General features: G+C 39.3%; 1 protein-coding gene across 1 annotated transcript in view; it reads left to right on the forward strand.

The window, feature by feature from the left end:
• VAV3 (vav guanine nucleotide exchange factor 3) overlaps positions 1 to 15,006 on the forward strand; it is a 362,307-nt gene that overhangs the window by 80,532 nt on the left and 266,769 nt on the right. The window contains exon 2 of the mRNA XM_036089450.2: positions 2,884 to 3,000. Within this exon, the coding sequence (XP_035945343.1) occupies positions 2,884 to 3,000 (117 nt within the window). The remainder of the gene's footprint in view (positions 1 to 2,883; positions 3,001 to 15,006) is intronic.

A 15,006-nucleotide genomic window follows, 5' to 3' on the forward strand; every position in this document is an offset into this window, starting at 1 on the left:
CTTTGTCCAGTGCTTCTACAATGGTATTGGGGCCCACTTCCTCCATCCCTCAGCTTTGTTCCTGTGCATGCACAGAGCTGAGCACCCATGAACATCAAGTGAAATGTGATCCTAGTGTAATTAGCTAAACTTCGGATAACTGTGAAAAATCTCCAAATAAGATTAACAGACAAGCTTGAGGCAGAACCTTGTGTTACTCATTTTTAGCATTTCCAGTGTCTGGAATATTATAGGTATTCAAAAACTGTTGACTGAAGAAATACCTACAGGGAAGACCAAATCTGAGGATTGCCTCAAAAAATGAGAGCATCCCAGTGACCTTTTCCAAATCCAGTAAATATTTGTGGAATTTAATAGAATTGAACTAGTTAAGAGTCAAATAAGGTTAAGGTTGGTTCCAGAAGTAAGGGGAAGATCTGCTTTTAAATATCTATGCAGTAATGACTACTTTTTTTTTTTTTTTTTTAACTTTCAGAAATAATACTTGCTTTTCTGAGTTAAGGAAGCACTTGAGTGGAAGTGCTTTTCCTACACAGGGTGAAATCTGGGTTTGGTGAGAAATTTTCAGAGGGTGGCATGTGCAATTATGCTTCTCCTTGGTGAGCTATGAGTTGGGCACTTAATTATATAAAAAATATTGCAAGAGAGCAGTTGCATAATCCCCAAGAGAGTAATTATTGTCTATCTTGGCAGAATGCAAGGCTTTTAATCTGTAAATAAGCAATCCTATGTGGAAGAGCTACATGTAGAGTGATTCTGTGTTGTAAAGGTCTCTTATGAATTTTTTAAAGTGCAAGTGGTAACTCCATGTGCTGATTGGCTTCTGCCTTTGTGCTTCAAAGGGTTTATGATGCTTCCCCTGTGGTTTTAACCCCTCCTGAAATATTTAAGCCTCTGAGAAGGATTCCTGTAAAGGATCAAACTGCATCTGAGTTAAGCCTGTAAAAAATCTGAATGTCTCAAATACCAAGGAAGTAAAACGTGCTCTAAGTTAAGAAACAAACAAACAAACAACAAAATAAAACATTGACAGTGCTAAAAAACAAAGAATGCTCAAATTAGCTGATGGGTTTCTCACTTATTGGGAGCTGCCACTGGAGCTCATATTTCCAAAAAGAAGTAATTCACTTTCAGGGTATGTGTGTGTTTTGCTTAGGTGGATCTGAGTCTTTTGGATACTGAAAGTAAATTTTGTTTTTAAAAATTGTCAATGGATCTGCCTTCCCTCTTGTTCCTCCTGTTAGTGTTGATGAACTGAGCATTCTCTCTCCAAGTTAGATTTCTCCACTTGAGCAGTAGAGCACCCCACTCCCACCCCTTTGCCTACTCAAGGACCTCATTCGGGTGACTCACCTTCTCTCTTGCATGACCAACTTTCTCTTCTCTACTGAATTATTCTCATCAAAATAAAAACATGTTGTAACAGCTTCCATTGTTTTTAAAAGGGCCTTCTTTGACTTGTCTTTCTCTCTGATTACCTCCTCAATCCTCTGTGCCCCTTGCAGCAAACTCCTTAAGAGTCTATATTCTATATTCTCTCTTCACTTACTCTCTTCACATTTTCTCTTGGACCTCCTCCAAGCACTCTGCTCCACATGAAACCTCCTTTTATCAAGGTGTACCCATGACCTTCACAGTGCAGGACTCCATGGACAGTGCTTGGTCAAATCTTAATCTGCCTGTCCTGAGCAGCTAGCAGAGTTTATCATTTCTTCTTTCTAGAAACACTTTCTTTACTTCAGGGAAAACCTGTTCTCCTGGTTATTCTCTCTTCCTCACCAGTCACTTGTGCTCAGCCTCTTGGTGGGCTCTTTTCCTGATCTAAGATTACTCAGTCCCAGGTCCTTTCCTCTGTTTTCTCCCGAAGTCCTCTCAGGCAATATCCTGGTTAAAAATGTTCTGTATACTCTAAAGACTCCCAGATTTATGTCTGGAGTACACATCTGTACCCTGGACTGCAGACTTGTATATCTAGTTGCCTGCTGCCCCCATCCCATTGGATAACTAATGGGCATCTCAAATTTAACATGGTCGAAATGTAACAACTGGTCTTCCCAGGCTTGTCTCTTACCCTTCTGCTTTCCCTGTCTCTATCTTTGCTCCACCCCCTTTCCATCTATATTAAAAATAGCAGCTGGAAAGACCCTAGTAAAACATCAGATCATATCTCTCCTCTGCCCCAAAGCCTCCAATGACTTCTGTCTTGGTCAGAGTAAAAGCTGGTCCAACAAGATCTTTCGTCATCTGACCCCATTACCTTTCTAGCTCACCTCCTACCTTTCTCCCTGTCACTCACCCTGCTCCAGCCACAATGGCCCCTTCCTTAGACACACCCCAGATATTTCTGTCTCAGGGCTTTGCCATGCGATGCTACTTTAAGTTGGAATGCTGTTTCTTGTACCTCACATGGCTTGTTCCTTCACCCCCTTCAAGTCTCTGGCTCTCTTCCCACTTACACCTTCTCTAACTATCCATTTAAGCCCCTCCCCCCCCCCCAATGCTCCTGATCCTTCCTCCTGGCTTTCTTTGTTTGTTTGTTTTTTTTTTTATTGCACTTACCACCACATGAAAATAAAATATTTACTTTTTTGTTTTTGTTGCTGAGTTTTTTCTTGTCTGTCTTTTCTTATTAGAATGTAGGTTTCACGAGATTTCATGACACTTCACGAGGGCAGAAATTTTGTGTATCTTCTTCATAGATGTAACACCTGTGCCTAAGCGGGTACTTAGTAAATACTGCTGGATTAATTGAAAAGCAACCTCAAAAGTTGATTTTTTTTTTTCTTGTCATTTTTTTTTTTTTAATAGCATTCTGGGTGGACAGAAGATATAGAGCATTCAGAATGATTCACTATATACTAATAGCTATTTCCCATTCCTCAGTTTCTCTGTTTGAAGAACATAAGGACATTCCTCACAGCCTGTTGCGAGACCTTTGGAATGAGAAAGAGTGAACTCTTTGAAGCATTTGACCTGTTTGATGTTCGTGACTTTGGAAAGGTAATCACATTTCATTTTCTGTGCATTTTATCAAATATTTATTGTTTCTTGTTGAAGAAGGACATGTGACTTAAGTGGTCTAGGTATCTGCATTATGTAATTAAATTTCACATGTAAGTGACTTAGCAAAAAAGCAAATAACAACATTGTCCAAATGGGACTAGAATTATTATTTTTAAAGATTTATTTGAGAGAGAGAGCAAGCACGAGTGAGTGAGGGGAGAGGCAGAGGGAGAGAATCTTCAAACAGACTTCCTGCTGAGTATAGAGTATAGAGTATAGAGCGCAGGGCTTCATCTCACCACCCATGAGATCATGACCTGAGCCAAAACCAAGAGTCAGACCCCTAACCGGCTGGGCTACCCCCATGCCCCAGGACTAGAACTATTTTTTTATTTAAAGCAGTACAAGGAGAGTCTTTTTACCCAGAAGTAGCTTTTCCTATTGGCTACCTCAGAGGGTAGGACTACGGTTTTCCATCCTACAAATAGTAGGACCAGTATTTTTTCCCTTCCAGTCTTTCCTATCTGAAAAGCACCTAATTTTTGGAGATTGAGAATGTTCTGCTGCCCCTCTCTCTATTTTGATACTTGGGTAGGTGACTGGGAAGACATGAATCCAAAATGTTTGAGATTGTTAAGTAATTCCTATTGCTTGGATTTCAGCAGATACATGTTAGCTTGTTGGACTTCAATGATATTTACCACATGTAAATTGTTCTACTATTTGTTGTTATTACTTGTATGTAGACCAAACACTTGTGTATAATAGGTGACAGAAATTATTCTTTTAAAAGTTGTGGTCATTTATTTTGAAGTGACTGGGCATAAACAAACTTTTTGCATGTAAGAAGTCATAAAAGAGGTAATTAAGGTGACCTTATTTTATCCCTTGTTGACATAATTGCATTATGAAAATAAGCACGTAAGAATTAGGAAAAAATAAATAAATGATACTCAGAAGTTTGCCCTTACTCTTGTAATTCAGGTGTTAGTATCTCATCAAAAGGCTGTTTGAGAGTGACACTTCATTTGATTTCTAAGATGTAATATTTTAGTTATAAAGTGAAAACCAAGCAATGGATTGGTTTGCTTGACAATGGGAATAAATTGCACAAACTTGAAACAGACACATAAAAAATTGGATGCTGAAATTTGATGCAAGTATGGGTGAGCCACCTTGCCCAGGGCGAGAGAAGCCTTGGCTTCTTGACCCAGAGTCCCTTTGTCATCTTCTGGAAGTCACCAGTCTTCTCATTCATCAGACTGTCAGTTTGGAAGCCTGTGCAAAAGGAAATGGTTATAAGACCTTGGTTTCTAAGATTCCTTTTTCCTCTGGCAAGCTGTGATTTAACCGTTTTGAGGTCCAAAAAAGTGATGGAGGATAACATGATAACAAACAAAAGCAACTGAAAACCAAGCCTGGTCAGGAGGTTGGTAGCATATTTGTCTGTGGCCAGGAAGTGAAGCCATGAAGATGAAGAGGAATCAACTAGAATTCCAGGTAAGGTGGATAGTCCTCTAAGTTGTTAGCCCTAAAAAACATCTTCATAGTTTAAAAAGATGTTTTCTTTATTCTTTGACTCCTCCCCCCTATTTTTAAAAAAAAGTCTTTTTTGATTTTCTTTTCACTCTTTTGGGGAAATGAAAAATGAAAATAAGGTCTAGACTTCTTAAAGCTTTTCAAGGAGCTCTTCATTTTTCATTGAGGTTTGCAAGAAATGGTATTGACAAAGACTGGGAAATCATCTAAATTCTTTGGAAACACATGGCTTTGTTCTAGTGGAATACCGCTGTGCACTTACACAACGGAAGCTTTGTAGGAGTTGAGATAATAGAGTTCAATGTGAAGGAGTAAACTGTATGCTTCTGAAGGGTAAATGTGTTTCTGTCTACTTAAAATATTTTGGCAATGATAAGTCTGAAACAGTTAAACTTGGGGATGTCATTGAGAACTTGATCCTGTACTCCGCACTTTAAAATCACATACATTTTTGCTACTGCCAAGATTGGTGCAGTTATCTCTTCCAAAACTGTATCTGGCCTAAATAAACCACTGAAAGTTTAAGAATTTAGGATGCTGTTTCATACCTTGCCAGTATTACCTTGCCAGTATTACTACCATTAAACATTATTACTCTAAGCAAAGCCATCGATCCTACCACTTACTGAAAACTTTTGAGATAATTGGTATCTTCAATCTCTCTCTCTCTCTCTCTCTATATATATATATATACACACACACACCACACACACCAACACACATATACATATACATACACATACATAAATATATAATCATTAATCCTCACAATGGCCCTCTGAGATGTAAGTACTATTCAAATCACACATCTAGTAGAGACTGGAGCAATGGTTTGAACCTAGATCTGGCTGATTCTCACTGCTACCATGGTGCAAATGTTCACATAGCAGTCCAAGTACTTTGCACATATTGACTCAGTCTTCATATCAATCCCGCCACGTAGGTACCATTATCATCCCTACTTACAGATCCTGGGCTGTAAGTGACAGAACTTGGACAATTCATGCAGTTTTTAATTTTTACATTTAAAAAATGTGAATGGTGTGTTGATACAGAGACCAAGTCATTCCTGGTATTGTGACTATAAATTTTAATAGGATGTAGACAGGTTAGTTTATTTCTCTTCATTCCTTGGGATTTAATTAAATTTTCAATTAACATAAAAAGAGAATATCTATAACTATATGCCCCCCTGTCTGCCTCAATTCATACAAATAACAAATCTAGGATTCATGTGTATTTGACACCTTTTTGCCTAGGAATATATTAATTGTAATAATATCTAATGCTTTTGTAGCATTTTGAAGCTTTGAGAGTACTTCATATCCCTGACCTCATTTGAGTTCCATGGTAGTCATGTGAAGGAAACAAGCAAGTCTTCTCCTTTCTCAGATGAGGAAACTAAGAGATGGGAGGTTTAACAGTGATTTCACGGTGTCCTTGGTTAGGATCTGGATCAGACCTTCTGACTTCCCAGCCCTTTGTTTTTCTTGTCTGCCATCTACGTCTGGGTCTCGCTGCTGTGGAAATGCACAGGGAGAAGGATGAACTCATGGGAGAAAGCCAAAGGAATATATGAAAATTTTTTAAAGCACAAGTGATCTGTGACTTGGCATCTAATTACACTTTTTTTTTTTTTTTTTCTAAAGAGAGGAAAGATTTAGGATACTGCATAAGCCTTTAGTATAATGGTGGTTGAAATTAAGAACTCTACCTGAACAAGTGTTTCACAGATTCTCATATGTACACAGGCAGTTGGATTTGAGCTAACCTTCCCCCCACTTCTCCATTGTGGTGTAGTCTGCTCCCTAATCTTTGTCTATGTTCTCCCTTGGTTCTGGGTTCTGGAAATCTACCCTGAATCATAGGCTTTGATATGGATAGGTTTTCTTTTGGAAATTAGGAAAATCCTGGGAAAACCAAAGGAATTTATGAAATTAAAAAGTTTAAGTGCTCTGTCACTTGACATCTAATTATTCTTTAGAAAGAGAGGATTTAGCATCCTACATGTGTTAACACGAATGGAAGTTTTTCTTTTAATTTTTGAGATAGTGAAGAGCACACACATTTTGGGCACTCTAGAGGGGCTTACGATAATTTTGCCTTTCAGCATTACTTTTAATTCCTAGTATTGAGCTCTTTACCCAGTGTTAAGAGAATATTCATTTTAATTCAAACTCATGTGTCAAAAAAATAATATTCTGAGCATTTTCTATAACTTGATTTTGTTTTTCAAATCACATAGGGATGGGGAATGAGTTTAGTAAGTTAGAAGGTTAACTTTTTTAAAGATTTTATTAGAGAGTGCACAAATAGGGGGAGTGGCAGAGGGAGAGGGAGAAGCAGACTCCCTGCTGAGCAGGGAGCCCGATACAGGGCTTGATCCCAGGACCCTGAGAGCATGACCTGAGCCAAAGGCAGATGTTTAACTGACTGAGCCACCGAGACACCCAAGTTGACTTCTGTTAAAAAAGATCCATCTTGGGATGCCTGGGTGGCTCAGTCAGTTAAGTGTCTGACTCTTGATTTCAGCTCAGTTCATGATCTCAGAGTCGTGAGATTGAACCCCGTGTCAGGCTCTGTGCTGGGCGTGGAGCCTGCTTAAGATTCTCTCTCTCCCCCTTTCCCTCTGCCCCTCCCTGCCTCCAAATCAATCTTTTTCTGACTGTATAATAACAAAAAAAGTAAAGTTGTCTCAGTTGACTTCTTTGCTTAAGAAATCTAATAAACAACTTCCTGCCCTAGAAAATTAGCAGTTATTAATTATAATACTTTTTACATTGCAACAGGATCCGTAAATTTCCTCACTTCCATGCTGCATAAATGATCTTCTATTCCTCTCTTCAGATTGTCATGTCCCGACTAACAATTTTGCTGTTTGGAAATGTTTCCAACTGAGCTGTCTGTTGGCACATTTATAGTGTGGAAGCACATGGGATTTTTCTTCAGTGAGACCATTTCTAGTGAGTAATAGAAATCCTGTTGATGCTGCTGTCCAGACGAGTGATGAAGTCAGCTCCTTCCTTTGGTTGCTCTGGGTGGTGGAAGGGCCTGCTTCTTGCTACCAACAGACTTCGCATCTGTTGTTTCAAGCATTGTTAAGCACCTTTCAAGTGTAAGGTGATAGGTTTTCTTGAATCAAAGAAAATCCCACCTAGCCCAAAGTAGTTCTAGCTGATTTTAGTAGCAATAGGATAGTTGCAGTGTGTTAAGGGTCAGGACCGGCACTGCCCAAAGGAAGTCAGAGCACTGGCTTAGAGGTGGGTCAGGGTTACAGGTTAGAACATTGTGGAGAGAGAGGTAATTGTGTGTTTGGGTTAAGAATATGGTTTCTGAGTTGGATCTTGGTTTAATTCTGGTTATACTTCTTACAAGTTTGTGATCTTGGACAAGTCACTTAACTTCGTTGAGCTTCAGTTCCTCATCTATAAATTGACGACAGGGAAATGTATGTAAAGTGTTTAACAGAGTATCTAGGTTTAAAGCATGTACTTGATAATTATTAGTTATTACTCTTATTGTTACTATTATTACAACTGTCATTACTAGTGTTAATTGATTTATGATTCAGCGGTAAACAGGGGTTGAATTTTGAATTGAGTGCAAGAATTAATAACTTTGTAGGGGTGAGATGAGGAAATAAGCTTTTTCTTTCTAATGTGTCATAGGGTTACTCTATTTTATTCTGCACAGCTGTCTTTCTCCCTTCTTCTGTGGGCCTGGATCTCCTTTGAGAAAGCACCCTTTTCCAGTTATGTAGTTTGGATGGTTTAATCAATTAGAATACCTCATCTCTTTGGCCATAGGGAAGGGTTTGGGGTGGGGCAGGTCACTCAGTTGGGACCAAGATGATGTGTTGAGACATTTTTAGGGGCAGTTCTGTTGTGATCGCCTCCTGCTTTGAGGCTTAGAAGAGCCACAGCCATCTGGGTACTGCATGGAGTTTCAAAACAGACCCAGTTTAGAGGAAACAGAGCTGAGGAGGATCCTACTGGTATCATGTGTGGCTGGGATAAAGCTGTGCCCAAAGCCAAATCCATATATGTATGGATTTTTCCATGACATGAACCAATATATTCTTCCTTTTTTCTTCTTCAAGCCAGTTTTCCTTAGATTTCTCTCACTTTTGGTGGAGAGAACTAAGTGATTCACCTGGTTTTGTCAGTCAGATGATTTCAGTTGTGTAGATAACTCTTCTATTACCACAGTTCCACACAACTTGGAGACCATTTGGTAGCCTCTACGTCTTTTATCATATATAGAAAAGGAGGTATGAAGACTGAGTCTTAGAATATCTCTCTTTTGCAGTGTGTAAATAATTACGTAGAAGTACAGTCCCAGCTTTGTGGTAAATGCTTTCTGTTCCTTACCATTGACCCAAGCAGTATCATAGATCTTCAGGTTTGAAAGAGACTCTCTAAGTCATCAGATACCCTTCTCCAGTTTGTCTGTGCTCTACAGGATTAAGGAAATGGACATGTATGCCTCTGCAGACTGGGAGCTCACTTCTTCCTGAGGCCCCCAGCTGTATCTATGTATTTGGGCCATACAGAAAGATTTGAAGATGACCTTAAAACCACAGGGTAAAAAGGACTGAAAGAGGCCTCCAACACATTCACCTGGGGATGAATAGGGCTTGGAGATATTCACTGATTTGGACAAAATGGTCCAAGAGGTCAGAAAACGCTAGAGGATTCTGTGTGACCTCTGGGCTCTCACTTCATTCCTCTGAACCTCAGGTTCCTCATTATAAATGGGATAATAATTTCTATCATACAGAATTATTGTGAAAACAGGGTTAATTTATGTAAAATGCCTGGCATATTGCTCAGGAAATGATTGAATGAACCAGTAGATCCAGTATGGAACCAGTAGTTTGGGTAGATACAGATCATTCAGGGTTCTGAATGTAGATATGTGTAAAGTCAAAAAGACGATTGTAGTGGTATTTTTTGAAAGTTTATTTGGTTTTATACTTTCTGGCTCAGAGTATTAAGAAAATTATAATACGCATGTATGTATGCATGTATGCACCCATATGGTTATTTATAACTTACATTTTTCCTAGGTTTTTGTGGTAAGAATAGGTTTAACTTTTTTTTTTTTTTTTTTTTTTTGTGTGCATAGAGATCAGTTGAGAGCTGCAGTGAAACTTTTCCTGAAGGCAGTTGATGCCTTAACACTCAATAAATGTTTTTTCCCCCTAGGATATAAACTAAATTAGCAGTTACATCAGATTCAGGATAGGAAATGGTTTGGTTCTTTGCCTTAAATTGCCATTTAAAAATAAATTTGCTGAGAAAACCAAGGGATACATAGTTAATGTAGAAAAAGGCTTGGAAATTGTCTGTGTAATGGAAATTCACAACTGTCTATACCATCTCCACTAAGAGGCATTAGTGTGTACCCCCTCTCCCCCCCAGTTTATTAGCAGAGACATGCTGCTATCAAGCTGCCCTCACATTGTGAGCTCAAATTTCTGGCCCATCTGTAATGCCTTATAATACATCTTATGAGAGTGTTTGCTTGGGTGCATCCTATAGTTTGTGTGTTTTCACTTTTTCACCCTTCCCAGCCTAACTTGGACACCTCAGGTGCGTGTATAATAGTGCAAGGACCTCTTCTTGCCCAGCCTGTGCTGTTAGCCCAGGCTAGCCTCTCAGCATTTGTACCTGGATGCTGGTTAATTTCCACATTCTCCTCACTACTTCCAGTGCTTGTGGGTGGTGGGGAGCTTGCCCTCTGAAGCACCACATACATCCCAACACAACAATACTTGAGAACCTGTAATCGGTTCCCTACTACCTGTGCATCTCCTTGGAATTTTACCTGGCTTTCTCGGTTGCAAGAAAACCTTCCTGCCCAAAGACCTGTGAGCTTCATGTAGGTGCAGGTGGTTTCAGAGACTTCACACTGGCATGGTTTGAAAGATACATATTGGCTAGTGCATGTGCACTGACCAACAGTTAGAAATGTTTTTCATATCTCTGTATATAACTAGGATGAATTATCTTGGCATGTAAACATAATCTCTCTTTTTACAATTATTTTTTGAACTCTCACTCTTGAGAAGTTTGACATTTCTCAAAGTGTTTCTCATCCCAAATTATTCGAGTCTCTGGGGCTTTTGCAGTCATAGGGCCCTAATCAGTCTTGTTTCAAAACACCACAAGGAGATCAACTTCCGGTTGATGGCATGGTTCTATTGAAGACTGGTCCCGTGAGGTTTCTTCAGTAGCTCTTGTTCTCTGATGCTGGTATGCTCTTATAGTTCCAGTGTGGCTCAGTGTGACACTACCCAAACCAGCTTCCTTCCACCCCCACAAATTTTAGTTTCTGCATTGAACCTGGTCAGGCCACATTTCCCAGGCTTAGCAGTGAATACGGTTCAGCAGCTCATGGTATTCTTTCCAGCCAGCAAGCTTGAGTCAGCCTCCTTATTCAGCCACTACGGGGGTACCAACTTCAACTCTTCGAGCAGCATTTGGGATCTCTGGTCTCTGTTCTTCCAGAAGGCCCTGGGCTTTCAGCCAACTTCCAACCTAGAGCAGACTATCCTACCAGGGCTACTGTGAGGAGTCAACCTCTGTCAGCCCACAAAGGCTTTCTTTACTTTCTCTCCCTTGAGCAGTAGGTGGTTTGCTTGTATTTACATAACTAAGGGAGAGTTCTCCAGTGATTCCTTCCTGAACAAAGAAAGCTTGTTCTAAGGCCTCCTTTTGTGTGTCCTTAAGCCTAGAAGGAGGGAACAGTTTCTGGCCTTCCCTAATGTGTATGTCCTCTGGTTGGCTGTTAACACAGTTACTACATTATTAGCAGTATTCTTTTTTTGTTTTTGGACAGAGCTGGCCTTTCTAGCAACCTCTACATCTGTTTCCCTCTTTGCTAGTATATGTCACAGGGCTACATAGTACTAGATAGATTTTCCCATTTCTGCTATCCCTCACAGAACTCTTGTACCTGAGCCATGCAGGATCATTCTTTACACCTTAATGATTATTCAGGTGCTTTTTTTTTTTTTTTTTTGGTCTGCTTTCTGATTGTTTTTGAGCCAGTTTAAAAAACTCTTCACTCTTCACTCAGTTGAAAACTTCTAGAATAGCATTTCCCAAGGAAGCTCATTGTCTTGAGAAATATTAATAGATAGGCTAGGAAAAATACTCTTGTCCAAATAAGTTAGTTAAACTGCATATTATATCCTCTCTCTATGGGATATGGCAGAGTACTAGTTTTTTTATTCTTTTTTATTCTTTTCCAGCCCATTTCTATTTGGCTAAAGCTGTTGCCAGGGACTAAATAGTTACAAATGCCTCAGTTGAGGCCCTCATCACTGGGGTTATAGAAATAGTCTTCTAAGTAGCTCCCCACCTTCAGGTTTGAATCACTCCAAACTAGTCTTCAGAGTAATCTTAAAAAAAATGCGAAACTGATCTTGTTATTCATAGGTTTAAAACATGACGGTGGATCTCTGTTGCTTATAAGAGAATAAAGTCCAAACCGTTTTACAAGTCAAACAAAGTCGTGATCCAGACCCCTTGTCTGCCTTTCTAAACCATATTCCTTGTTTCCTTATTCCTTGTTTTCCTACCTCCATTACCCACCTTGCTTCAGTCCCACCAAACTACTAAGTCATCATCACTCTCCAGATTAATATTATTAATATTGTTTCCTTTGCCTGGAGTGCTCTTTCCTCCCCATACCCCTACCCCTTGTCTTTAGTGACTTAAATTTTAAGATCACACACATAAATATACTGCTTGAAATCTGAGAATGTGTGATTTATCCAGAACTCTGGATGTAGTTGATTCTTAGATGTATTGAGTAACCCCCAGGGCCTGACTTTGCTCATGTGTCTCTGCCTGTTTCCTCAGTTCTAGCTGGACCTTTGTCCTCCTCTTCTGTCCTGCACAAATTTGACCTTGACACATGAAATCCGCTCTCTTCCTTAGCTCATTCTGAGACTTTGAGATCAAATAAACCTGGCTTTCCTCCTCCCCTGTCCCCAGCTACCAATGTGGGAAAGTTACTCAACTTCTCAGGGCCTCCATGTTTTGATCTATAAGATGGCCCTGATGGTGATGCTTACCTCCCAGGGCTGTGGTAAGGAGTGTGCATCCGATTCTGTGGCGATCTGCACAGCTAGCACGGTGTGGGGCACAGTTCACCCATCATTCCTTCATTCTGCAAATGTTTGCATGCTTATTCTGGGCACTGCCAAGTGCTGCTTAATCAATGTGGACAGGCAGTCTTCTGCCAAGTTGCTATTTGAGTTTAGGAAACAAAACAGGTAGGACATAAATAAACAAGATAATTACAACCAATGATAAGTACTATTGAGGAAATAGAGTAGAATGATGAACTACTGGAGGAAACCACTTTAGACAGGGGGGTAAGCAAAATCTGTTTAAAATGCTGGAGACCCAGTGGGAGGCAGATGTTAGTGCTACTGCATACTTAGTAAAAATTAAATTTTAGCTAAGTTACAAAGCAAATTTTAACTAGATTCTAGTCCCACTTCTTCCTGCAGAACCCCTTGGGATAGTCCTTTAACTTGGTCTCCACTTCCTCAACTCTAAAATCTCATCTGATTGTAAATTGCCACTTACTGGTAAATGTAAAAAGTACACATTGTATTTTATAAAGTGATGTTTTGATAATTCTTAGTTGTGTAATCCTCTCTAAAAATATCTAGGCTTAGGCTTTTAGCCCAGGTCTATTCTATTTTCAGTAATATTGATGTTCCTTTAAAAACTTGAGAATTTATAAAGACTTAACTGTATATATACACTTACATACACATATAAAGGCATTATAAAGAGATGGAAGCATGTTAAAGAATATTGCTTTGATTTTGCATCTTTACTGGATATACTTATAAGAACATTGGTAATTCCAGAAATGGAAATCTAGGTTGAGAACTGAAACTGAGCTTCTCTTTGCTGTGTCCAGGGTTCCTCCAGAGATCAACATGGAATCTTTTGGGTAGTATTTTTTAAAAATTCTGTATTCTTAGCATACATGTAAATAAGCACACAGATAACAGGTTTACAGATATACCAAGATAACTGTATGAAATATAGACATATCACTTGTAGTAATTTAATTATTGCACCTTTTGTGTATAAGTATATGCATAAACATAATTTATGATTTTAACTTGCATGCATATATTTTAAGTACCACATAACTGCATATTGTAATTCCTATTACATGATGACCTATCTGAGCTTCATTATATCTTTGGTTAACATTGTTTACGTATCATATAAGCTATTTTTTTAAAAAGGCTTTTAAACCAAAGGTGCTTTTCATCCTCTCTTTAAGGAATGCACCATATTGCAGAAGATATAAGTAATTAAATCATGACAATATAGCATCATAAGTGCAATAACTGACAAATGAAAAGATGCTGTGCAAGAGAAAGGGATCAGCTCTTCCTAAATATGGTTAAGGAAGGTGCCTCAGTTTATGCTTCACCTAGACAGAAAAACAGGCTGGGGTGCTGCTGTTGGCTGTTGTCAGGAACTTACCAAGACTATGTCTTTGTTACCATTTTATTTAATCCTCACAGCAACCCTATGATGTTGGTATTTGTCCATTTTATGGCTGAAGAAACTGAGACTCAGAGTTACAAAAACAAATCCTAGCTTGTAGGCAAAGCAGTGTGGATCTGAGACAATGTCTGCCTAACTACAAAGGTCCTGTTCTTAATGATCTTACTGCACTGCCTCCAAGCAGAGCACAGTGGGAAAGCACCTTCTAGGTAAAGGGAAGGTCCTGTATGAAGATACAGAAGGGGGATCCATGTGTAATGTTTCGCGTTCTGCAGAGTCCTAGTAGCTTGTCTGTAAGATGAAGCTGGAGTGAGCAGGACCTTGAGGGCCAGCAGAAATTGGGGCCAGGGTGTGTGGGCTCTGGGGTCTTGCAGAGTCTTCATGGATTCTGATGTCAGGCCAGAGAATAGTTTTTAACAGACATGAGATGACCCGTTGTACACTTGGCCTAAGCATGGTCATCAAGGGGAAGACTGGATAGGACTGCTGTGATGCCGGCAATTGGAAGGGCAGGTAAGACTAAAGCAGTGTGGATGAAAACTATGCAGATCTTTCCAGAGCGACGGCAAGACAGGCTTAGAGCTTGAGAGCTTTTTAGCATTTAGGAATTGGTGTGACCAGGGAAAGGGTAAGCAGAGGGAAGAGAGAACATTGAATCCTAAGCTTCTCCTGAGTGTTTGGAAGAGAAGTAGAGTTCACTGAAGGGGAAAAAGTGGAACAACAGCAGGTGCAACTTACAGCGTTTGTTTTAATATAAGAATTCTGATGGCATTTATGCTCACTTTCTGTAGATGTGTTTTGCAACCCATTATTTATCTGTTTTATTTTGCAAACGGTTTTACTATATTTGACATCCTTAATTTTCCCTGTATTTCAATTTTGATTTATTATTTATTTTTTAATTTTTGTA

Source organism: Halichoerus grypus, chromosome 5, assembly GCF_964656455.1.
Source record: "Halichoerus grypus chromosome 5, mHalGry1.hap1.1, whole genome shotgun sequence".
Classification (NCBI taxonomy): domain Eukaryota; kingdom Metazoa; phylum Chordata; class Mammalia; order Carnivora; family Phocidae; genus Halichoerus; species Halichoerus grypus.